Source organism: Hibiscus syriacus, unplaced genomic scaffold (assembly GCF_006381635.1).
Source record: "Hibiscus syriacus cultivar Baekdansim isolate YM2019G1 unplaced genomic scaffold, ASM638163v2 tig00110332_pilon, whole genome shotgun sequence".
Taxonomy (NCBI): Eukaryota; Viridiplantae; Streptophyta; class Magnoliopsida; order Malvales; family Malvaceae; genus Hibiscus; species Hibiscus syriacus.
The window spans coordinates 447,386-473,772 of NW_024062688.1; the positions used below are offsets into that span (position 1 = coordinate 447,386).

Consider the following 26,387-nt stretch of genomic DNA (forward strand, 5'->3'; position numbering starts at 1 on the left):
CAATATGAATTAACGATAGGCGATTTAAATAAAATTAATTGAAAGCATCAGTGACAAAATTGAATTGCTTCATAATTTGATTACTAATGTAGAAATACATTAATAGTTTGGTGACTAATGATGTGATTTACCCTTATTTTTATTTCCCAAAATTCAGTATTTCCATTTCAATTTAGGGGGGGGGGGAAACAACGAATTGAATTTATAATCACAAGCTTTGCCCCCAAAAATCAAAACAACGGATATAACAAAATTGTATTAAAAAAAATCAAAAGGAAACCCTCTCTCCCCAACACATTTGATATTTACATTAAGAAACCTCCAAATTCAACTCATTAGCATAAGACACTTTTCACAGTTGCCGGCAACCTTTGGTGGGAAAACATGTGTATGAAATAACCATTCCGGTTGCTGCTATCTGAAAACAAGGCTTCCGTTCTGTTGGTGTCGTAAATGTTCGATAAGTGACTGGTAAAATGATCTCAGTGCCTTCATGTCACTGTCCTGCGAATACAAACCGTCGAGAGAGTTCAGTGCGGTGTATTCGTGATATATGAGGTACAAACCCAGTTGTAACACGGACGGTTAAGAGAAACTGATCGGAATAGGAGTGGTACCAGATAAATTATGCATGAAAAATAAAATTTAGACTGTTTTTAAAAGAATAGTACCTTCAACTTTTGGCAATACTGCTCCGCCAGATTTTGCGGGCAGTGCGCAGATGGAAGTCCTTTTGATACAAAATGAACAAGAAAATCATCCCCAAACTTCTCATACATAACCTTCTGAGCCAACACAATTTCTCCAAATAAAACGAGCTGTAAACATAGCCGAAATAACGAGTCAGCTTTAAGAAATACGCATAAATCGCCTGCATATCTGTATACGTACACAACATTGTCTATTCCAGCATGCAAAACAAGCACTTCCCTTCGCAAGCAATGTAGAGAGAGAAGGTAACCGATTTTCAGCTTTCAGAACATGAAATAAATGTTCCTCTATTGTTAGTTCACTTGCACACCAACCAAACTCTAATGCAGTTTTTGCAGTTTCAAATCATCCATGCACCAAACTATCTGAGAAAAGCATGACGATGCAAAGGTGTAACGCGCCAGCATAAGAAGATTCCCTCAAGCCATGTTGACCTACCATGCTATAATCATTTCCGAAACACTCATTTGCAAAATATGCAATAAACAGAACTACATGTCATTTTCTTCGGGTTTAAGCATTGTCAACAATATAATGCCTATTGAAACTACTAAAACAAACACAAACTAAATTTAACAAAGGTTATTCCTGTACGTATGTGAAAATGACATCATGCATAGCACCAACTAATGCAAATCACAAACAAAACAAATCAATAATTAAAAAAAACATTTTCCTTACAGTATTTGCGTCACCAAACTCGAAGGATTTGTCAAGCACACTGTAAAAACAACAGTTTGTGGCAAAGGTATCTATGATAAAACTTTTGAAACCAGGTACCTAGAAAATATTTAATCGGTTAGAGCCATGAGGGTCATGAAATCCACACAACAAAGGTTAAGTATGACATTAGAAGGGGGGAAAACCTTTTCTTCACCAGACGGACTGGCACACCAGTCTTTAATTAATTTGACAAATATCTGTACACAGGCCTATTTCACAGACAGCAATTACAGACAGTTAGATCCAGTTCCTGATTACAGTAGAACTTCAAAATGTCCAAAAGTTTCAGTAATGAATAGAAAAACAAAGTTATTAACTCATACCTTTCTTGTAGTTATATCCTTATGGTGGCAAGATGTATGTAATAGCAACTGCATAATTGAATTCAAGTAGTCCCGGCTTCTGGGGGAAAGGAAAATGGAAGAGAGATCATGTGTGGCTATCACGTGAAGAAACGTATATAATGTCTTTTGAAGTTCTTGCAGTTCCCGAATTTCCTAAAAAAAAGAAAAAAAATGTTAAACGAACACAGAAATGATGTTGCAGTGTTTCACAGTTGAACTGGAAGTTAAAAAGTTACTAACTGCATAAGAACTCAATAACTAGGTTTTGGACAACCAACATTTTAGACAGGAATACAATGAACGCAACAAATGATAATAGCGATAAAATTCTAGGAAAGAATATGTTTAATTTCACACAAAGACAAGTCAGATTTCAGCAAAGGACCCAAAGAATTAAATGGAAGTTCAGAAATGTGAACTGCCAATAGTTATCTACCTCTGTATTGGTTTCAGGTCCTGAAGAATCAGCAACCCTCTGGATGACACTAAACACCCTACCAGCAATAGTAGGAAATACTTCTTCCAATATGTCACGGACCAAGGTGCTGAATTTGCACATAAGTTGATTGAGCAGTAAGAGGAAACCAACCATTTCTTTTGGCTGCAAAAGGACATAATCCAGAAACAAATATAAAAACGTGCAACTGAAATATTCCATAGTTCCAAAGAACAATCTTTTCATGCATCATCAAGGTGGAAGTTATCCTCTAGGTGATCTTTTTAAGAAGGTTTAAACAGGTTATGTTGAAACCAAATATGGAAAGATGACATATACATATGGAAACAGGGATCCCAAACAACCCCAAGAACATTGTGTTTGAGAAGTAACAAGTTGGGTCATATTTCTTCTCGGTGTTAATAAATATATAACTAATTAACAACTCAAACCTAACATCAAAAGATAGTATGGTTTGACAAGAGAAAACTCTGCATCTAGTTTCGGATGAAGCAAATTATGCAGATTCCAAAAATGAAAAATCAATTTGAGATTTTGTTTGATTAATAAATACTACCTTGAGAACTGCTCTTTAATGGCACGACTGTCCTTTTTGAAATATAAAAGGTATGTTGAAAATAGCCTAAAATTTTAACTGTTCTTTACCTCACTTTCTGCAAGTAATTGCTCCAATGCCTTTGGAAGATAAGGAAACACAGATGCTCCTAAGGTGTCCACCATACGGTGTATGAACGATAAAACCTAAACACCAAAGAGATTAGCTTTAGCTAATGTTTTAGACTGAACGAAACCAAGTTAATTCAATATTCAGCATTGAGCTATTACCTTAGTCCGCAAAGGCTCTACCTTTGGAAATACAACAAGAATTTGGAGAAGAACATCCAATGTCTGGATAAAAAAATAAAGCAAAATTTGATAAATTAAAAAATGGCACTATTTCGTTCCAGAACATCCACATTAGTAATCTAAAGCATACATACAACAATTGATCAGTTAAGAACTACTGGAGGGAGATACAATATATAGAAATTTCTCAACCTTTGACTGCAGAAAGAGGTGCAGTTAAAGTACAAGTAAAATCATCTATCTTTGAAACTAACCTGCTTAAACATGTGACCAATTGCAGGGCGACTCGAAGTTACAAGGCGCTCACTGAAACCCTGGATAACGAATCAAATTATGAGAATGAGCTCATGATCAAAGCTGAAGTTAACAGTTAAAGATGGGACTGTAACAAGTAATACTGTTTATATGTTGGCAAGCAAAAAGGTTAGTTGAGAAACAAAATCTCAAATACATTTGTAGTTTTCCAAACAAGAGCAACCCTAAACTACAAGATAATAAGCTATATGCTAAAGCAAATGGTTGTGCCATAATTTATTATTATAAAATGAAACCCAAAAATTTTAAGAGAAACTTCTACTTCAGTAGCACATTCAAAGATCTCAGGGTGGTAGTAAACAATATGCAACAGAAGATTTTTATGAAAGGCAAACATATTTAAGGACAACTGATTTATCAAGAAGCATATTGAAAGGTCAAACGATAGATGGGTAACCTTGCTAAGAGCATTAATTGCAACAATTATTTGCTGGATATTAGCAATTCGTACGGTAGGTTCTTCTAGATTCAACACTTTTGAATTCATTAGTGTTGCCTCAACCTGCGACATAAACCATATGAGTGAAATGCAGACGGGAAAATGTATAAGAACAAAAATTGGCTAATTTGCTGATCACACGAGAAGACTGTGCTAAACAGTTAAAATTTCACAGTACAGATCAAAACCTGTTGACAAAGAGGAGTGAGCAATGAAGAGAGATAATCAGATTGCTTTTCCAGCGGAACATCTTCCATTCCAATCAATAGGCCAATTGCCTGTGAAAACATATAAAGGTTAAAAAAAACAGAAAAAAAAGTCATCACTTGATAACACCAGAAGGGATAACAATGTCTCCCCATGGGAACATAATGTGTAGAGGTACAAGAGTAAACACACAAAAACATGACAGGTGGGTACTGATTGAAACATAAGGATGAGATAAATACCTCAAAAATATGAGCACCATCTTCAGATCCTGTAGTTTCCTTAGAAGCAAAACTCATACTTGTAAATCGAGCAACTATATCTTGCAGGCTCTGTCCATCAATAAAAGATTCCAGTAGGTAGTTTTCAGAATAAGGCGGCAATAAAACATTCAACAACATGTTTGGAAATTAACTATACCTGCAAAATTGTCTCTATGAAAGGCACAAGCTTCGATTTCAGCAGTTTAACAACCCTCATGAACAGATAACTGGCCCTGCGACTCACATAGATGTTTGGATGGTGTATACCTCTTTCATCAAGAAAGGCAGCCAAAAGTAAAGGAATATATTGTACATTCTCCTGGATGAACTTCATATACCTTGCTATTGTCTCCAAGCACACTAGGGCAACTATCCTATTGGAATGACAAGGAAATCGTGTTGATAAAAGATCTGTCACCAGTTCACTTAATAGTCCATTACCTACCCTCATTGCCTCGTCACTCATAGACTCTCCAAATGCATACAGAAGGGAAAGGGCAGCTTCTACCTCTTCAACATTCTTGTCTGATGAAGATGTAATAGCATTAGCTAATGAATTTCTGATAAAGATCCGAGTGACTTCAGGTGCTACTCGACCCACATTCCGTAGCAACACAAATACATCCTTTCTGAATTCCGACATCCGGTTTTCTTCTTCCTCCCCAATCTTATCCAATATATCAAGATTATTGCGGTACATGGGATCATAATGAATCTGTGTATGAATCACTTCCAGTATCTGACTTATGTGAAGCATTTTATTCTCTTGCAAAGGAGAAAGGGTTTTCATGGTAGCAACATAACCCGAAAGAAATTGGACAATACTAAATGCTGCATCCATCTCACAATTCTGCATTACATAGAAAACTGTTGGCAAAACTTCATCTAAAAGCTCTGTGGAAACCACCTTAGCATCTTCCGAGTTCACGCTTTTGGAACACTCTAAAACCTCCACTGCATACCCTGTAATCAAGGCTGCTATTCCTGAAACCAACTCAGAATCATTATCGTCAGATACCAAACCAAAAACTCGACTAATTTGAAGACTCTTCAATAGAGATAGTTTCGACTGCACATCCATTCGCTTAGAAACCACTGCCAAAACACATCCAGCAGCAGCAGCACGAAGTTGTTCTGATAAACCATCAACCAAAATCAACTCAAACAAAAGTGGAATAAATGCATCATTCGCAATCAACCCAATGTCAATCCAGGAAATATACCTCCTCATACAATCCAAAACAGTAGCACATGTTTCAGGATCCGAATTCCTATACATACACACAATGTCATACCATGCTCTAACAATCTGAGGCACACACTGGTTCCTCATTGCATCCTTAACCCTTGCCGCAACTGCCACTTCCTCAGGTGTCCGTGGATAATCCACACTAACCAATTCATCATCTAAGGCATTCAAAATCCGAGAAAACATATCTATCACCACAGCCCCTTTACTCAAATGAGGCAAGAAATCAACAAAAACCGATGACCAAATCAAAGGGTACTCAAAGTAAATCAAAGTAACCAAAACCTGAGAAAGCTTATTCTTTATTAATGCAGGACCATCCAAAACAGCACACATCTTATCATTGATGCATTCTAAACACGTCATCGAAAAAATCGACTTTCTGATGAAGTTCTTCTCTTCCAAGCTCATGGACCCATATTTCACCCTAATAACCTCTTGTAAAGCTTGTAAACACCAAAACTGAACCTGAACGAGTTTGCAGAAACACAACTTCTCAATACAAAGGCTACAAATTGATGGGTTTTCTTTAATTTTCTGACAAAAGTTCACTGCTTGTGATTTTAACTCTGAATCTATGGCACCTGATTCATCAAAGCTAATCAATATTGCCTTTTCCACATCATCCATATTGATTTTTTCCCTTTTTAACTGTCTTGTCCTTGTATAGTCTATGATTCCAAGAGCAAAAGTTACAAATTTAATTTGATTCAAACTCAGGGTTCTTAAGAGACTGAAAAGAGAAGGGGTTTTGAGATTTGGGTTATTGAGAGCTTACCTTAAATGTGAAGATATCAAATAAAATGAGCTCTTTTGTATTATAAAAACAATGTAAAAAGTGGGGATTTAGGGTTTGGGTTTTTCTTTGTTAGAGTGCTGAAGACGGAGAGAACAGAAGGCGAAAACCCTAGGGCGTGTAATTTATACGTTTTTTTTTGGTTCCTCCAAAGAAGAAAAGATGAAAACTTGTGTGAAAAAAGAGGGGAGAAATTTACTGGGGAAGAAGAAGGGTAGTGGGTAGTATTTTAAGGGGGTATTAATTGACTAATTTAACCTTGCAGTCAAAGGAATGTGACTTTGACCTTTGGGGAAATCTCGTCTCTTGTTGGTTCTCTGAGGGAAACTGATAAATCGAATAGGGTATTTTTGGAAATAAGTTTGAGGGCTGTGATTGACAGCCGGAAGCCGCTGGCATATATAGCGCTATGCCTGGATTTTATTAGTTTAGAGTTTATTGTTGACTCAAACCTGTTAATATTATTTATATATTAAAATATTGTTTTTATTATATTCTGAAAATAAAATATTAAAAATAATTATAAAAATAATATATAATATTAATTATAGTAATAACTTTTTGTATATTAGTGAAAGATCTAACGAATAGTTTTAGTTTATCTCTTAAATTTTACATGTTTTGTAAGTCATTATATTATTATGTCTTATAAGTCGATTTTTGAAAAAAGTTATCGTCTATTTATAAAAATAAATGTCTAAATTATATTTAAAGTTAACTTTAGGTGTCTAAATAATTTTTTATTAAAAAAAATTTTAAAGTTTTCAACGTTATACTTTTAGATGTTTACACCGTAACAGTTGTTAAAAAAATTATTAAGTGACATGTGCCGCTCTCATATTTGTTCTGAAATTTTTATTTTAAAAAAGTAAACTCAAAATATTATTAATCAAAAGAACCTCATTTTTAAAAAATTACAAAAAAACCTAAACCCTAAAATTTTTCATTCTAACCCATATACCAATCTTCGTCAGCCATCATCAGTTGTTTTCATCATCGTCGAGCGATCACTCACCCGTTGTCGGACCTTTACTACTAAGGTGACCATCCATCTAGCCGTGGTCCCAAACTCCCTAACTCTAATTCCAAGTTTATTAGGTTATTTATGACGATGCGCTTCATATTTTTATGGGAAAAATCAGCAGGGGAATACAGCAAGTAAGGAACAGGCTGAACTGACATGCAATTGAACTCTGGTTTAGTTGTTGGTACTCATGACTCGAACGTGGAAAATAAGAGCAAACGGTGTAAAACTTGCAGTAGCAAGGGAACATTTGATCGGCCAAACATGCAACATATGTGTGGTGAAATTGGGCTAACAATAGAAGGTGAGCTGTTCATGGCCTGCGATAAGTGTGCGTGCTGCGGCCGGCCGGTGAGGATTGGTAACGGGTTCAAACGAGAGATTTTAAAGTTTTAGGGTTTTTTATAATTTCAAAAAAAATGGGATTTTTAATTAATAATATTTTTAATTTTTCAAAATATAAAAATTAAAAAACTTGAGATCAACATTTGTCACTTAACGGTTTTTTTAACGACCGTTACGGTGTATGCACCTAAAATGTAACATTGAAAACGTTAAAAGTTCTTTAAGCACTTAAAGTTAACTTAGATATAGTTTACACTTATTTTATATTAAGCCTATAAATTATATATAGTATCAATTATTAATTATATTATATTTTATGTCATATTCATAAACAAACAATTTTAAAGTGAAGTTGGATAGTTCTATATTATCTTAAATTTTAATTGATAATTTAAGCTAGATTTTATTATAATATTTTGTGTTACATTCTTATTCAAATTTTATTTAGCAATTAAGTTTTAATTCTAGTAGAAAACCATTCTGTAATTAAATTTGATGTAGAAAAAAATTCTTTTGGAATAAAATTTTTAGTGATCTAATTTTGTTTTATCTATAAATATAATACAAATCTTAACCTTAGAATTATTTTTTATAATTCATTTGTAATTTCTAATTTTGAAGTTTTGCTGTAAAGATAATTCTTTTGGAATATAGCGGAGTTATATTTTTTGTAATAATATGATGATTACAATATAATATATGTTTATAATTGTATACATTCTGCGTTCGCAGTTACTCGAATTAAGACTTTAGGAATAACAACATTTTCTTTTTTTTAATAAAATCACTCAAAAAATTCTAAGTTATAATTAGAATCGTGAATTTTTTAAAAAAAAAATATTATTGCAGATTTTATTACCGAGCTTATAAGATATAATTTGTGTCCTCTCATGGACATATGTCAATAGTGCCTTGGGCTTTGTTTAGTCCATTAAAATGAGAGGCAAAGATTGTTGGGTTGGGACTTAGCGTATATTTAAAGTTTTAAACCCCATTGAGTATATGAAAATTGGAAAACAGCCCAATCCATCTACGGCCCACAATGTTATAGGAATTTTGAGATGCTGACGTGGCTGCCCGAACAAAATATCCGACACTCGTGGCTCTCCAATTTCATTTTTTTTTTTTAATAAAATCACTCAAAAAATTCTAAGTTATAATTAGAATCGTGAATTTTTTAAAAAAAAATATTATTGCAGATTTTATTACCGAGCTTATAAGATATATAATTTGTGTCCTCTCATGGACATATGTCAATAGTGCCTTGGGCTTTGTTTAGTCCATTAAAAATGAGAGGCAAAGATTGTTGGGTTGGGACTTAAGAGTATAGATTTAAAGTTTTAAACCCATTGAGTATATGAAAATTGGAAAACAGCCCAATCCATCTACGGCCCACAATGTTTATAGGAATTTTGAGATGCTGACGTGGCTGCCCGAACAAAATATCCGACACTCGTGGCTCTCCAATTTCATTTTTCTTTTGTCGGCGGCTACAACTTGGACATTGATTGTGTCGCATCAGGCCCGACGTAAGAATTATTATGATTTAAAATTTATATTTAAAATTATTTACATTAATTAGTCATTCGACATATGTTTCAAGAAAAAGTTACAAGCATGAAAGTAAAAAAAAATATGTTTTGAATGATCTCATTATTTAATCAGAGATGTCCCCATCTTCAAGAGTTTAGAACTGGCCTTCATTCTTCAGCTCAACAATCTGGTATATTTGGAAGAGAAGAAATCAGACTGTTTTTTACCCAGGAATGGTTGAAAGAGATTCAATTATCCAACAAGCTATTCGTCTGACTCGGGAGATACTGAACTCTGAAACAACACTCTCTGGTAATTCTCACATTAGAAAAAATATCCGGATTAAGTGGCAGAACCTGAAATCAATTGGTGTAAGATTAATACCGATGGCATCAAACGACAGAACACTGGAGAAACAACGTGTGGAGTGGTTACGAGAGACCACAATGGAGTATGGCGTTGGGGATTTGGCAGGAAAATGGAATTTGTACTGTTCTGGAAGCAGAATTATGGGGCATTCATGAGGGTTTAAAAGTAGTTTGGATGATTGGGGAAAGAAATGTGACGCTGGAATCAGATAATAAGGAGGTTGTTAACCTAATCAATAGTAGATCGGTTGAACAAAGAAAGTTAACGATTCTACAACACATTGAGAAGCTGTTAAGGATGAATTGGTTGGTTGATTTGAAACACATACCAAGAGAGGTCAATGACATTGCAGATCTTGTTGCTAAACAAACGTGGAATCGATAGGAGGATTCTGTATTTTTGCAAAACCCACCGAAAAAAATAGAGAATTTGTTATTAGCTAATATAACGGGCATCTAGGCTGACCTCATAAACCTGTTCTCAACCAAAAAAATCAGAGATGTTATAAATAATTATATGATCTCAAAAATATAAATCTTTTACCTTTATACTCACAATTTAAAATCTATTTTATAATATTTTTCAGAAAAGATATTTTACAATATAAACGAGTCAAATCTATTTACATTAAATAATTTTCATTGTGAATGTGACGTAATTTAATATTATTTGAATTAGTTTCAGTAATAAATCAAATATTATAAAAAATATATATGACTTTGACCATAAAGTATAACATTCAACAATCACAAAAAAGGTCCAGCAACACAACAAGTCAATGTTCCATGATTGCTTCCAATTTTAACACCGCTCACACAAGATCCACGCCTATTGAAAGGAAGGTCGACACCCGAAACACCACGTGGCCAGATGTAGACGATCCGACGGTGACCGTTCCCCGTCCGACCGCGCAAAGAACACGGGTCAGCGATCTACGCTGACCATATGGCGGCTGGTTACACGCCACGTGGCGCCAGCGAAGTGTCAAGAGTCTATGTTTTTGGCACAAGAAAACAATTGGCAAAGGGAATGGAAAGAGGGGAAGTTAAAGTCGTTATCGTGGACTTGAGTGTGCTCTAGATCTTCTTTGAAATATCACGATTACCTTACTAGGATTTCCAGTTTATTACCGGTATCAACTCAAAAATTTTATTTGTGTTTATTTCATATAAAAATATGTTTTTATTAATATATATATATATTTTTTTAAAAAATATTTTTAAATCCATCACTATCGACATATTGCATGATATCTTCAATTGAGTACAAAATTATTAATAAAACTTATTAATCAAATACAAATAAACTTGTGGAAATTATATCACTCATAAATGTATAAAGTATTCAAAATAGATGAAATCGAGAATACCCATCTTTCAATGTGATTGATTCATGCACCATAAAAAGATTCACATAATTAAAAAAATGAAAAGAACTATAAAATGGACCACATCCCAAGTTGTTGTGCAGCAGAAGCAACTCCACGTGGGCATGCATGTGTTTATACTATTATTTAAGTCGTACAATCTTTGCTTTTCTTTGCCTTCAATGCAAGGCAATAAGACTTCCAATGCCATTGCTATTCCAACCAGGGTGTATTCGGTTTTATTCGGTTCGGTTTTTGGTTCAGTTTTTTAAATAAAAGTTGAATCGAACCGTAATAAACGATTTTTTAAAATTAAAACTGAGATCGAAATCGAATGGTATAAAACCAAAATATGTGAAACCAAAATATTTGGTTCGGTTTGGTAATGCGGTTTTTGATAAACCGACAATATTATTAGACATACTTCAATTGGGCTAAATATTAGACCATTAGGGGTAAGTGGGTAATCGGTTGTACATTAGTTTGGAGTGCAAACTTATTTATTCGGTTCAATATGGAACAAGTGGGTTTCATATGGAAAATCCGAATCGAACCGAATTAAGACACTTGAGTGTCTAAATCAACCCGAAACTGAACCGTAAAAGGTAAATCCGAACCGAACCGTTTTACTCGGTTCGTGTCGGTTTTTCAGTTTCTCGGTTTCGTTGCTCAGGCCTAATTCCAACACCATCTTCCATAAATAAATACATAAAAATAAAAGGGTAAAATACACAAATGGTCCCCCAACTATAGGGGGTTTCTTTATTGAGTCTCTAAACTATTAAGAAGTACAAAATGATCCCTTGATTATAGATCATTACTTTGTTGAGCCCTCTGACTATTAAAAATTATAAAATGGTCATCAGACTATTCATATGTTTCAAACTCGTCTTTTTTGTTAAAAATTGACGGTAGTGTGAATTTGACGTTAATTTACTGACAATGATATGATAAATCTCAAAATTTTCAAATGACTATCATATCTCAATCAACATGTTAACGTTCAACTCAATATCATCATTTTTTTAAAGAAAAAGACGAGTTTGAAACATATGAATAGTCAAGTGATCATTTTGTAATTTTTAATAGTCGAAGGACTCAACAAAGTAACACCTTATAGTCAGAGAATCATTTTGTAACTTTTAATAGTTGGAGGACTTAATAAAGTAGTGTCCTATAATTGAGAGACCATTATGTACTTTACCCAAAATAAAATAAAATAAATCAAAGAGATACGAATAAAATAAAGTGTCATTGATATCAAAATAAACAATCATTGAGTTTGTTTAACATAAATTATACCGGAATATTAGGCAACTTTTAAAAAACATATGGGGTAAATATAACTTTTCGTACTTAAGTTTATCATTTTGTGCAATGTGGTACTTTATAATTATTAACTATTCAGACTAAAAATTAATGTAAAATATCTTAACTTTAATTATTTTAAGTCTTAAGGGGTATGTTTCTTTTAAAAATATTTTCAATATTTTAATAAAGTTGAAATTAAATTATGCAAATTAAATTATAAGGACTAAATAAAAATTATAGTATAATAAGGGACTGAAACTGGATTTTTACCTCCTTTGAGAAAAAAAGGCACAACAATAGCAGATAATTAAGTTAACCAATCAACAAAAAACCGAGATTATCCAAAGCGAAAAGCCAACGTGGTAATTGTCCTAATCCAGTTAATTCCGTTAACCACAAAGGGTAACAACGTAATTTACTTCTTACTATTCCTAGCCTCGGAGCAATTTCCCGTAACAATAAAACTCCATGAGGAAAAAAAATATTATCGAAGGAAAAAATCAAAGAAGAGGAAGAAAGGAAAGAGAAGGAAAGCTAAGCTTTCATTTCAAAAAATCCAGCGTCTTTGTTGACTCTCTCTTATTTTGTCCCCTTTAATTTGTCAATTTACAAGTAGAAATTTAGGCTATATATTTGTAAAACTGTAGCTCAATAATCCTTCTCTTCAAAACAGTTTCTTTCCTTTCGATTCTTTGTTTTTTTCTTTGTTGTTTGTGTGAATGTGTGTATGATAGTATACATACGTGTAGAATCTAAGGGATTTCTTTGGCTTTTTTATTTCTTTCTCTTGAGATTCCAATTGGGTCTCGTTTAACAAATTCATTGGCTTCTGATTGTAGGGGAAAACCCCTTTGACTGAGAAATTGTTGGGTTTTATAGGAAAATTTGATTGGATCCTGAGAAAAATTGTTGTTTCTTTGGAGGGAAATTTGTGGGTTTTGATAATTAATTTTAAAACCATTTATTTTGGGGATTTATATTGGTTGTTCGAAAGCCATGGCGGTTTCGACAATAGCTCTTTACGCTAGTCCACCGAGGAGCACGCCGAGCACCGTTTGCTCCGCGCCTATTCAGATCAACAAGAATTCTCACGCTTTTTACGATTGGGATCTGAATTCAATATCGTCGTCAACTTCCTCAACGACCGCTTCCGGTTTTTCCCAGAGACCCGCTGTTGGTGGCCTATCGCGCTCTTCTCTCGTCGGTAAAATCAAGCTTTTCTAGCGGTGGTGGAGAGGAATTAGGGTGCTACAGAGGAGAAGATTTGAAGGAATTAAGTAGTTCATTTTGTTACCCATCGAGTAAATTCGGTGTTGGTTCTTTGAAAACCAATCAGAGCCCCATATCGGTGTTTCAGGGCCCGGTTTCGTGCAGTAGCAGCGGTTCTCCTATGCGAATTGTTCGCGAAAAGGGTGGGGATGTGAATTTCCAGGGCTCATTTCGTGTTGGGACAAATCGATTGTTCAATGGATTCATTAGGGGTGCATTGGGATCTTGTCTTCATTATGATTCCCCGAGTTTCAAGGTGCAAAGCAGTAGTTGTGTGATGAATTACCCTTCACTATGGAGGATAATTTCATGGAGGAAGTGGATCCGAATCCTTATGCGAAGGAATTGCTTTTAGGTGCACAAATGAAGCACAAAATATTTTCCCAAGATATTGTTATCAAAGCATTTTCCGAAGCCGAGAAGGCACATAGAGGACAGGTATAAAACAGAGAAATCAATGATTTGTTCTTTGATGTTTTGCTGGTCTCTCATTGTTTATAAGGGTTACATGATGTTCTTTGTATGTAGATGCGAGCGAGTGGTGATCCTTATTTGCAACATTGTGTAGAAACAGCAATGTTGTTGGCATCCATTGGTGCTAACTCCACGGTCGTTGCAGCAGGGCTTTTACACGACACCCTTGATGACTCATTGAGCTACGACTACATTAGGACATTTGGTGCCGGAGTTGCTGATTTAGTTGAAGGGGTAAGAGATATGAATCTCTCTTGCATATTGTATTGGCTAATGTATTGTGTTCTTACTAACCCGAACTATTTTACTATTAGATTGTGTTGTGTTGCATTTGAAATTTTGGTGTATTCAATTTGCAATAATGGTGCAAGTATGAAAGACTATTGATGTCATATTTTAGGACTGAACATGCATATGATTATCATTGATCTTTTACATGATTTGAGTCTGGCAAATAGCTGTAGCTTTATCATGGTTGTATATGACTATTTATAGCATTGTAGGCAAGCATATTCATGGGTGCCACTTGGTTGGTTGTAATTTCCTTTATTGGATTAGAGAAATCAATATTCTTTTGAATGAATACATGAGATCATAAGATTCTGATCATGATATTATGTTGTCATCCATGCAGGTCTCTAAACTTAGCCATCTGAGCAAGCTAGCACGAGAAAATAATACGGCAAGTAAGACTGTGGAAGCTGATCGCCTTCACACCATGTTCCTTGCCATGGCAGATGCGCGAGCGGTTCTTATTAAATTGGCAGATCGGTTGCATAACATGAACACTAGATGCTTTGCCTCCGCTCAAGCAACAGAGGTTTGCTAAGGAGACTTTGGAAATATTTGCTCCTTTGGCCAATCGGTTAGGAATCTCTAGCTGGAAGGAGCAATTGGAGAATCTATGTTCAAGCATCTCAATCCCGAGCAGCACAAAGAACTGTCATCTAGGCTCGTGGACTCATTTGATGAGGCAATGATCACTTCTGCTATAGAGAAACTCGAGAGAGTGCTCAAGGATAAAGAAATTACTTACCATGTTCTCTCTGGACGACATAAAAGCTTATATAGCATTTATTCAAAGATGTTGAAGTATGTTATTTCTCTCTCTCTCCCTCTCTTTCTTTTTCATACACACATAAGCATCCATGGTAGGCAGAGGAAAACATTCGCACACGACTATCATTGAGAGACATTCACAGCATTATCACAGTTGTATGCACACGTGTTGTTGTCTACATTGTAATCTTTTCTCAGAAACTAGGCATGTCTTTCGGGATAGTTTTTTCTTCTCTAGAATTCATCAACAATAGATTAAGCAAAGTGTGAAGGAGTAGGCCATGGTTGACGCTAGATATTATCTTTTCTTTTTCAGGAAAAAGTTGACAATGGATGAAATCCATGATATTCATGGACTACGACTCATTGTTGAAAATGAGAAGACTGTTATGAGGCTTTGAGAGTAGTTCACCAGTTATGGTGAAGTACCTGGAAAGCTGAAGGATTATATAAGCCACCCTAAGTTTAACAGGTATATTATTCATTAACATGTTTCAGTATCGTTCTTAGATGGAATCCGGAAAACTGCAAAATTTCCTTAGAACTTCCTTCCGATCTGCAGGTATCAGTCCTTGCACACGGTGGTGATGAGTGAAGGTGCAATTCCACTTGAAGTTCAAATTCGAACAAAGGAGATGCATTTACAAGCCGAGTTTGGCTTTGCTGCTCACTGGAGATACAAGGAGGGTGACTCAAAGTACTCTTCATTTGTACTTCAGATGGTTGAGTGGGCTCGATGGATTGTGACTTGGCACTGTGAAACAATGAGCAAGGACCAATGTGTTCAATTGGCTACACTGATTCTGTCAAGCCACCCTGCACATTCCCGACACATTTGGATGATTGCCCGTTCTCTTATAAGCCTCATTGCAGCCAGGATGGACCTGTCTTTGTTATCATGATTGAAAATGATAAGGTATGTTTCCTAAATGGCGCACTTCATTTTACTTGCTGATGGAGATAGGAAGTTCGGTCTGAATATTTATGGTTCTATGAATGTTGCAGATGTCGGTGCAGGAGCTTCCGGCAAATTCAACAATGATGGATTTGCTAGAAAGAGCTGGGAAGGGGAACTCAAGATGGTCTCCATACGGGTTCCAGTGAAGGAAGAGTTGAGGCCAAGGCTGAACCATGAGCCGTGAGCGATACGACATGCAGGTGATGATGGGTGATGTGGTGGAGCTAACACCATCCATACCTAACAAGTCTTGACAGAGTACAGGGAGGAGATGCAGAGGATGTATAACAGAGGTATCCCTGTTTCAAGTACTGGACCCTGCTGGTACTATGGTTGCTTCAAGAAGTTGACCTGACCTCTTCAATTATTTCTTTATTTTAAAGAAAAAGAAGCAATAGCTTATTCTTGTGTGAAAATGAAAATATTTGTACAGAACAATGCTATTTGATTCCCTTGCTAGGAAACTGGCTAACTGGATTCAGCAATCAATTAAATGATTGATTCTTAGCAGTTTCTCCATTAATTCAATCTTATGTTGTATTTTCGTTGTCCCAAATCCTCCATGTTAAACAACAAAAAGTCCATGGCTGTTTCTTGGGGGTTTCACGACTTGAATAGTTTGTGCCTCATGGGTCTTGATCGCTCAATCCCACACGGAATATAAACAACACAGGAAAATAAGTGCACCAATTGCCAAAGAGGGAATGTAACTACGAGTGAAGAACACTTGACATTATCAATTGAAGTAGTAACTTGGTCAGATTACAATGATCCATTACATTCCATCATGATATCAGATGAGATGAAAAACCAACCTTCGTTTGATGAACATGATAAAAATTAAAGGCATATATTATCCTACATAGATGGATTATTGAAACAGCTTACAAAACGAGTCTTCACATGGGGGGTTTAGTGAGAGGAAACGATACTCTCTGAGATGTTGGGTGTGGCACATCGGTTTCTGCTCTTGCGACGAATTCGGTTTCAACAGTTTCTTCATCGTCTTCAGTCTCTTCCATTGTGGGTCGATTGCTTCTTAGGGATAGCAAATTGGTAGTTCGTGCTTATCAATGTATCCGTTCAGGTGGGAGGGGAATTCCAGGCCCTGGTATTGCCTTTGGCAATGGAACTTATTCCTATTTCTTGCCAATTCCAAAAGCACCTAAAAACAACAAAAATGCAAAACCATTTTCACAATCTTTATTCATATATTTGCTACATTCAAGAACATGATATCAACTGCCATTGAAGAGAAAGAAAGAACATGAAAAGATTGGTTTAAATATGGGGAAAGAACAAAATCACAAGATTTATGTTATTTTAGCACCTCCCAAAAAATCCCTGGACTGCATAGAACTATTATCATAAGCAAAAGTCAATATTGTTCATTTTTGGAGACACCGCGAATTGATTTTACCAACTGAAGGTACGTCTCTTCAAATTCGAATTCAGGATATCCTCAACTCACTGTTTGAACCTAAGGAGAGTAGGAGACACAACTCTGACTGACAAAGCCTAGAAGTGTGGATGTCCAAGAGAACAATAATGTCTTGTGTTAATGATTATGCTCGGCACAACTTACTTTGGGTGGAAAAACTTTTGGGGACTTACGGGTACTGGAAGACGACATTTCCGGATTATGCACTCATGACACAAATCTGTCTAATGATCAGACGATATCATGGGAGCACAATCCGAATTGTCCTCTTCAGGTACTCTCTCAAGGTTTTCCAGCATTAAGGTATGCCTCTACATTTGAATCTTTGGGTAGAAAAACCTCGAGAGAGCTGTTAATCCCACAGAACAACTCACTCCCACGCAACCCGGCAAGTGATAACAAGCTATACAATAACAACAGTTCAGTTAAATTTCAAGTAGCAAAAAACAACGTTTTTAAGCAAAACTACCTCTCTTGGCGGGGGTTGTGAGAAGCTGAAATTGACTTTGGATTTAATAGCAAGCTTGACATCATCGCAATCTTGGTTTGCTTCCCCGCATGCACAGTAAACCTGTGAATCCGTCAACACATCCACGACATAGCGATAATAGCTCAAGAAACTGATGGATAACGCGAGGTTCATATCCTCAACGCCCATGATTTCAGCAGTGACTCGACAATCTTAGCATCCTCGGCAGATCCTCTTTCCTTCCGCCATTGCCTTTGGCTTTCCCTAAAAGTTAATATTTCAACAAATTGATGATTTGATTCATGAAGCTTTATTCCTCAGCGTACAAAGAAATAAAATTAACGAAAATAAAAAAGAAGAAGAAAAGATTCAAAATTAAAAAAACGAACCCTATGCGGAATTACCTTTGCAAAGAGATCTGCTTGTTGCAGAGATTCCTGCAGTTTCAGCTGCAGTGGGAGAGATATTCCAACACTTTGAAAACTTGAAATCGACTTATAGTATTTATTCGGTCGGGTCGGGTCGGGTCGGGTCGGGTCGAAGAATACTCGATAATAGCAATTTATTGTTTTTGTTAATTATAAATTAAGCATCCAATATTAATTAAAATGCTCCAAATTGTTAATATTTTAATGTATGATTTTGATTTTATGTTTCATTTTATTTTTGATAAATAATTATTTTTTGTATTCTAATATAAAATATTTTAATTATCAATGTTTTATTTTAAAGTAAAAATTTATATTGATTAACAATTTTATCTATGAAATATTTTCTTATTCTAAAATAAAATGCTAATGAACAAAATATTTTAAAAAAATAGAGATCAAAATAGTTTACTTAAAAAAATAGAGATTAAAATAATTATTTTTATATAAATTAATATAACTATTGTAATAACAGTTGGAAGTTATTTTTTATAATTTTTTAATTCATTGAAAGACATTTATTATCTAAATATTAATTATAAAATTATTTTTATCCTTTAAAAAATCATAAAAAAAACCCAACATTATCGTATTTACTAATTAAAACCAAACCAAAACAACCCCCTCTTAGTCTTTCCTTGTGCGCTCGATCAGTCTCTTTCCTGCCGTCGCCGGTTTCTCTCCGTTAAATGCCGATAACTTGACCTCCGGACGTAGAAGGGAATTAAGAAGTTAACAGTTGGGAATATGTCCTCGCATGAACAAGCAGTGCCTCCTTAATCTCACAACTAGCTCTCTCTTTCGACGGCGCCGTTTTAGGCGCTGCCTTAGCCTACCGCCGCCTTCCGTACATATTCCGGTTCAAGGCTCCTTGCCCTCCGCAAAATCCGCGTGCGCCGCACTCCCGTGTCTCCGACCTCCGTATTTTCTTATTCTAAAATAAAATGCTAATGAACAAAATATTTTTAAAAAAATAGAGATCAAAATAGTTTACTTAAAAAAATAGAGATTAAAATAATTATTTTTATATAAATTAATATAACTATTGTAATAACAGTTGGAAGTTATTTTTTTAATAATTTTTTAATTCATTTGAAAAGACATTTAATATTATCTAAATATTAATTATAAAATTATTTTTATCCTTTAAAAAATCATAAAAAAAAACCCAACATTATCGTATTTACTAATTAAAACCAAACCAAACAACCCCCTCTTAGTCTTTCCTTGTGCGCTCGATCAGTCTCTTTCCTGCCGTCGCCGGTTTCTCTCCGTTTAAATGCCGATAACTTGACCTCCGACCGTAGAAGGGAATTAAGAAGTTAACAGTTGGGAATATGTCCTCGCATGAACAAGCAGTTGCCTCCTTAATCTCACAACTAGCTCTCTCTTTCGACGGCGCCGTTTTAGGCGCTGCCTTAGCCTACACCGCCTTCCGTACAATATTCCGGTTCAAGGCTACCTCCTCTGCCCTCCGCAAAATCCGCGGTGCGCCGCACTCCCGTGTCTCCGACCTCCGTTCCCTCCTCGAGGAAGATAGCTCGGATTCCGCTGAGGAGCCTATCGTCGTCATTCGCGGCGCCGTCGACGTAAGACCGGCTTTCGATAGACGGAGCTTGATGAGCCTTAAGAACAGCGCGCTGGTGTCTCAAGAGTCCGGTGATAAAGCTGTTATCATCCAGAGAACACAAACCGTAAGGACTTAAACAAAAAGAACTATTTTAATTTAATATATATATAATCTGATTATTGAAGTTCTAATTTTTTTTTTTTTTTTTGAAAATTAAGTATATTTACCATGAATGGAGGGGCTTGTTTGGATGGACTTCTGATTTACGTGCTATTCTTTGGAGATCTTGGATAAAAAAGAGTCAACTTCGATGAGAACAGTAAGTTGAAAGCTTCAATTTCCCGTTATTTTTTAAAAAATGATTCTTTTTTTCTCTTTTAATGCTCCGTTGTTTAGTTATCTTATGCTTGATATTAGAACCTCTTTTTGGTGTGATTATTATGTTCAAGCATTGAAAATTTGTTCTGCAGGTTCCTTTCATTTTGATTGAAGGTGGTCAATGGCCACAATCTGATTTTGTCATTGTCAACATGAATGGCTCAAAGCATCCCCTGCCTCTTACTACAGTTTATCATCAACTGCACCTATAAATGCTTCGCCATATACATTCCTTCAAGCTTTTTTGGTCACGAATACCCTGTGAGTTAAGAAAAATTCAAATTTTATTGTTTCCTTTGTTGCTAAAGTTTAAAGATTATGTGCTTATTGATTCTTAGTGTTGCATCATTTGTTACATATACGTGCTCACCTGTATGAAAAATCATGATTTTATCTGTTTTAAGGTTGGTTTGCTTGATGAAGAGAAAATTCTTCCAGTGGGAAAGGAAATCAGCGTTGTTGGCGTATGCAGTTTAAACAATGGAGTGCCTGAAATTAAGGCATGCGAGGACCTTCCCTTTTTTCTGTAAGTGGTCTAGAGACAGCAATTGTTTAGCCTTTTATTTTTGTACTTTTAGGACTTGGAAATTTCCTGTTTCTGTGCTCATAATCTGAAATAGGAAAGCCAAGCTTTGTCTCGAAATTATTGCCTTTCTATTCGTACTTCCCGATACTTTCAAGTCCTAGTAATTTAGTTTGCTGTTTTTCTACAAGTTTCATGCTGCATTTTTTTATTTGCTTAGCAGAATAAAAGAAAAAGAGTTGAAAATGGTCGTAACCCAGATGAAATTCGTATTTGAATGTCTTTCTTCAAACATATATCTTACAAACCTCTCATGCTTGCAACTGCAGTACCGACTTGACAAAAGATCAGATGTTGCTAGATCTTGCTTTCAAGACAAAAATACTGTTCTGGAGTGGTATCGTCCTTGGTTCGCTATCAATTGGTATCCTTGGCTATGCTTTTGTAAGGTATTTTGTGTTAGTCTAATATCATTTTTTTCTTGTTTCTCATACTGCTGAAAAGTTAATTCAGTTTATCTCCTATAAGACCTGTAGACCATCTAAAAGAACATTGCAGTTAGCATCTGCCTCGTTCATAATTTATTTAATGAATTGCCTTCAGGACTGGAATAAATGGAAAGAAGGAGGCTAAGACGGATTCGGGAATCAACTGATGCTGCCTCTGATGACTCAACCTCTCGGATTGATTTGGAGGAGAGACTGGTGATGTTCCAGATGGAGAGCTGTGTGTGATTTGCTTGATGAGGAGAAGACGTCTGCTTTTTTTCCGTGTGGGCACCTGGTTTGTTGCCAACATTGTGCCATATCAGTTGAAAGGGAATTGATGCCGAAGTGTCCTGTTTGCCGCATGACAATCCGTAGTTCAGTGCGAATATATGCATCTTAATAAGCAGATCACTGAATTTTGTAATTATTGCACGACATATGACATCAGGATGTCATGAAAGAGCTTCAGGTACAGTTCTATACCATTCTCTGTTGCTAACTGGCTTCCATAACATTGGAAGGGCTGGGGGTCGACTTAACACCGTAGCGGGGTTTTTATGATATGAATGGAATTATGTCGAACTAGAGATTCTTGTCTGTAATCCTTTTTTTGCTTCGAAAAGACAAGTACTTTGTATATGCCTAGGGAATAACTAAAGCAAAATTCTTCAGTTGTTTTTTAGGTTTACATTTTGAACGAAAGAATATGATGGTTTATCATTTGTTTACGGTTCGGATGAAGAATTCGGCAATATGCTTAGTTTTTGGTTTTACTATTTCCATGGAAGTACATGATAACATGATGAATTGGTCATGTAGATGAAATCAAGACCAGCTAATAACTGTCTTTTTATGATGCACCTGAATTCTTAAACTGGAATCACCAGCATGGTTGATTGAGTAGTCGATATCGTCCTTATTTGCTCGGATATGAACCCAATTATGCTAAACTACACATGTTCAGTTTGAATTAGATTTGTGTTTAAAATCCGAATTTGTAATGCTTTCATGTTCTTGATATAGTAATTGTCAAAACAGATGGATCACTTAACTGCAAACAATTCTTCACACACTGTACTATACTTTTAAGAATTTACATAGCAGGGATTATTGGAGAAAATAAACAAAACAAAGCAGTTGTAGAATTTAACTTTCTTCTACCTTGACATCTAGCTTCCACAATGAACAAAATGATACAGGCTGCCATTTCCACCACAACCGACGCACCCTCGTTCTCTTCGACTCTCATCTCCCAATTACTATCGTACTTCCTCAGCAATGCTCGGGCCCCGTCAATGGCATCCTCTCCGAACCTTCTGTTGTGAATCCCACGCCTTGCCCTCTCGCACCATTTCTCTTTCCCTTCGTCATCTCTGCTTGGTTTGTTAACGCCTTTGCTGCCTCTCCTTCCATTACTCGTCTTTCCTCGCTCTCTCGTCCTTTAATGCCGAGCTGTTGAGTCCAGAAACTTCCATAGGTACTCAACTCTCCGTGAGAATCCCGTCGCGAAATCTCCGCAGTTGCTGCAGCTGCAATCCATGTTGTTCTCGCTCAGAATCACCCCTTTTGGTTCTAAACTTCTCAGTACTTTCAAGAATCCGGTTCTTTGATCATGCCCGTTGTGATCCAGATGATGCAGTCTAAACTGTGCGCAAACGATGAAGGTCTCACCCGGTGAGCTGTTGATAGTTTGTGCGTTCAGGTGTTCTAATGAATGGTTCTCGAGCCGGTTTATCTGCAAATTGATGTTCATGGACTTGGCGAAATTGGGAAGTCGAAAATAGAAATCATGACGGGTGGACCGATCGAAAAGGGGTGTCTGTGATCTGGTTATTTTCAGCTGTGGCCGCCACAACTGTGATGCGAACCAGAGGAGGTGGCCCTCCAGGACGGCGAGACAAGGCCTCAAGAAGCGTTGGCCATTGAACACCATGAGATACACCGATGTCAAGAATGTGAACAGTTCGGGTCTTATCAGGCTCTTGAGCTAGAATTTGGAGTATGGAAGAGTTGGCTATGTTATTAGGGAATGCAAACCAAGGGCTGATCTCGTAGAATTTCAGTAAAGATTGTTGAAAGAACCTTGGCTCGGTTGAAGCGAAAGTAACAGGCACAGTCGAGGCAGCAGACGACGATAAGTGGTGGGTCAGAGCTCGTAGACCATGATCCGCAAGCCGGTGGTTGCGTCTCCGGTCGACGAGGCGAGTTCGTGAGAACATACAACAGATGTTGAACACGCGTGAGGTTACCGGCGGTGATCGCAGTGGCGCAAGGGTTTAGCAACTGTTCTGCCCATCTTCCTTCCTTGTTATTACCGTTATTTCCTGAAGACTTGTTTTTTCTTGTTTCCAGCTGACCTTTTATTATTGCCCATAACCTCTTCAACTCCCGCTTACCTTCTTCGTTCTCATCGATCCGACCGTTATGATTCTTCTTATGTTGTTGATGATCCGACATCCTCGGAACGATATCGTCGCCGGTGGTTTCCTTCTTTTCGACGAATTCGACGTCACAAAGGATCAACAACGGCTGAATCGGACCGAACAAGACCCCTATCTGTACCACTTACAACAGCAGCAGCAGCAATGGTGGGAATGGCTAGAAGTTGCAGCAGTACCACCTAAGTTAACCAGATGTTGACCGAACTCTTGATTCGAATCCCACCATGGACAGCCATCGTCGTCCCCCGAGCCATACGGAACATCCAAGAAAGACGGAAGGAACGACGCGGAATCCTCGAGCCAATCCAAGATGTGATCTTGGCTCGGATTTGGCTCAGCTGAATCCTCCAGTCCCATGATTTGTTAGATTGAAAACCGAGTTCCAAAGAAAGTTTCCGGAGTTGTTTGATAATCATTGACCAAATGAAAGAGAGACATCACTAAAAATAAAACAAGTTGAATAAAAAAAATGTGGAAGTGGACGGTAAAGGGAATATCGAGGAGTTCGGTGTGCTGTTGTTATTTGGAAGATGTGATGTTTTTATTTGAGGATTAAATTAAGGATGTTTTTTTTTATTAGATTAAGGGTGTAACTGTACCAGATGTTGGAAAGTTTTGTCTCTGTGGGTGTCTTGTTTTTGGCTTGCTTCAGATCTCGGATTTAGATAATATTGGAATTTGGGCTTTCCAGAGACGGCAAACTCTAATTTTGCTTATTTATGAGATAGTCTCCAATGTTCTTTTTTTATTTATAAAAATAGCCATGCATTCGTTAACCAATGGAGTATCAGACATTATAACATCCGATAAAAACGAAGGAAAAACAGACTCAAAAGGAAATGGACTCCGAGAAAGTACCGAGTATGGAATGCCTAAGCATTGCAACTTCATTAGCGGTTCAGCACACGTAACGAACACTAAATGAGGATGAGAGTCCAAGACATGGCGAGCTTCGGCTAGGATGAACTGGAGCACTGAGCAATTCGATCCAGGATGCGATAAGTGACGTACAACATGGATCGAATCGCTTTTAAAGATGACCTTGGAGAACCCCACATTAACTGCAAATCGGATTGCAAAGCAAAGAGCTTGTGCCTCAAGAACACTAACTTCAAGACAAATTCCCCGGCCAGCTAGTACAATACCATCAGAGTCGCGTACAAGGAATCCACTTGCGGGCACGCCAATTGTCATCGGATTGGCAGAATCGACATTGATCTTGATCACACCCTAAGTGGGCTTTACTCCAACGCTCTACAAGCAGGGAAGATGGTGAAGAAGCAGCCGATCGAGCAAGGCCGACCTATAAGCTGAGTGAGCAGCACGGCTGGAAGTAACCAAGTGGCAGTTGGCACAGACGCTGTTCATGAAAAACAAATTACGGAAGTGCCAAACCTGCGAGAGAAGAACCATGAGAGCAGGAAAAGCAGATGGATCCAGGATGGTGATCAAAGATTCGAGGCAGTCCTAACAGGGGAGGGCGTATTCGCAAGGAGTGAAGGGCGAGAGAGAATATCGGGATGACCATCAGACAATCTCGCAAAACATGTAACACAGTCTCGTCCTCCGACCCGCATAAACAGAATCGGCCATCCGCAACCCCAGAAGAAATATCGGCGACCAGTCGAGAGACCTTCATGGGCAGCACTCCACCCAAATAAGCGAACCCCAGGAGGAGTTTGCAGGCGTCGAAGAAAAAGTTCAACTGAGAGACAGTGATGGTTGGTCGGTGTCAGCGTAGGAGCCTTGAATAGCCGGATCGAACCGAATATGAACATGAAGAAGGCCGCCCCAAACTACATCATAATGACAGCATAATCGACATTGCAAAGCCAACATGGTGGCAGCATCAGAAGGAGCGAACACATGATTAACGAGAGTAGCATCCCAACGTGGAACCGCAGGTTCCTTGAATTCTCTACCGTTTGTTTGATATTCATTTGGTTTATATCATGGTTTTCAAACCGGACCGTTAACGAACCTTAAATATGTGATTGTTAATCAACTAATAATTTTTATTAAATATGTCATTGATAAAAACAATAAAAAGTTAAAAAATTAAATATTTTAAAATAAATAAAATAACTATTTAAATAAACATTGAGAGTTATTTAACATTATACCAAAACATTATATTCATTCATAAATACCATGTAAATATCATAAAAAATAATTGCTAATTAAATCTAATAAGAATAGTCTAATTTATGTATATAAATTAATTATTAATTAAAAATAATAATGAGAAACGATTTTAACAAATCACGAAATGAAATCGATATTTGTAAATAATTTTGAAAAGTGTTATTTTTATAAATATTTTTTAAAAAAAGCGATATTTTATAAAGAAAAATTTTTAACAACAATAAGTACTGAGCAGCTTTGCAAAATGAGGTGGGCACTCATTTCAAGGAGAAAAGAGGTGGAGACAGCAAAAAGGTCATACGTGCCTCCATGGAGTGAGTAGTCACCTACTTTCCCTACATATATACACTATAAAAACATATATTATTATAATTTATATTGGCGTAAATCTATATACCAACCGTATATTATAACATTTTTATTAAAAACTTATAAAATAAAATACA

The 26,387-nt window shown here is 36.5% G+C and overlaps 1 protein-coding gene and 4 pseudogenes across 1 annotated transcript; 2 read left to right on the forward strand and 3 right to left on the reverse strand.

Moving 5' to 3' along the window:
- Positions 1 to 210: 210 nt before the first annotated feature.
- LOC120119333 (exportin-T-like) lies at positions 211 to 6,511 on the reverse strand. Its single transcript, XM_039139151.1, has 13 exons — positions 4,463 to 6,511; positions 4,285 to 4,374; positions 4,024 to 4,113; positions 3,794 to 3,898; positions 3,336 to 3,395; positions 3,061 to 3,123; positions 2,881 to 2,976; positions 2,215 to 2,379; positions 1,758 to 1,931; positions 1,578 to 1,643; positions 1,393 to 1,491; positions 672 to 818; positions 211 to 504 (listed from the first exon to the last, which is right to left on the reverse strand). Exons 1-13 carry the CDS (start codon positions 6,182 to 6,184, stop codon positions 415 to 417), a joined length of 2,967 nt encoding a protein of 988 aa, XP_038995082.1. The 5' UTR covers positions 6,185 to 6,511; the 3' UTR covers positions 211 to 414.
- Positions 6,512 to 6,645: 134 nt separating this feature from the next.
- LOC120119336 lies at positions 6,646 to 16,480 on the forward strand (annotated as a pseudogene).
- Positions 16,481 to 16,769: 289 nt separating this feature from the next.
- On the reverse strand, positions 16,770 to 18,285 carry LOC120119340 (annotated as a pseudogene).
- Positions 18,286 to 19,605: 1,320 nt separating this feature from the next.
- LOC120119343 lies at positions 19,606 to 21,712 on the forward strand (annotated as a pseudogene).
- A 677-nt stretch (positions 21,713 to 22,389) lies between these two features.
- Positions 22,390 to 24,286, reverse strand: LOC120119341 (annotated as a pseudogene).
- Between the last annotated feature and the right edge of the window lie 2,101 nt (positions 24,287 to 26,387).

Coding starts and splice junctions, on each gene's coding strand:
- LOC120119333 (XM_039139151.1), bottom strand. CDS start 6,184: ATGGATGATGTGGAAAAGGCAATATTGATTAGCTTTGATGAATCAGGT. Junction 4,375..4,462: donor TCATAGAGACAATTTTGCAG/GTATAGTTAATT, acceptor ATTGATGGACAG/AGCCTGCAAGATATAGTTGC. Junction 2,380..2,880: donor AATTACTTGCAGAAAGTGAG/GTAAAGAACAGT, acceptor GTCCTTTTGCAG/CCAAAAGAAATGGTTGGTTT.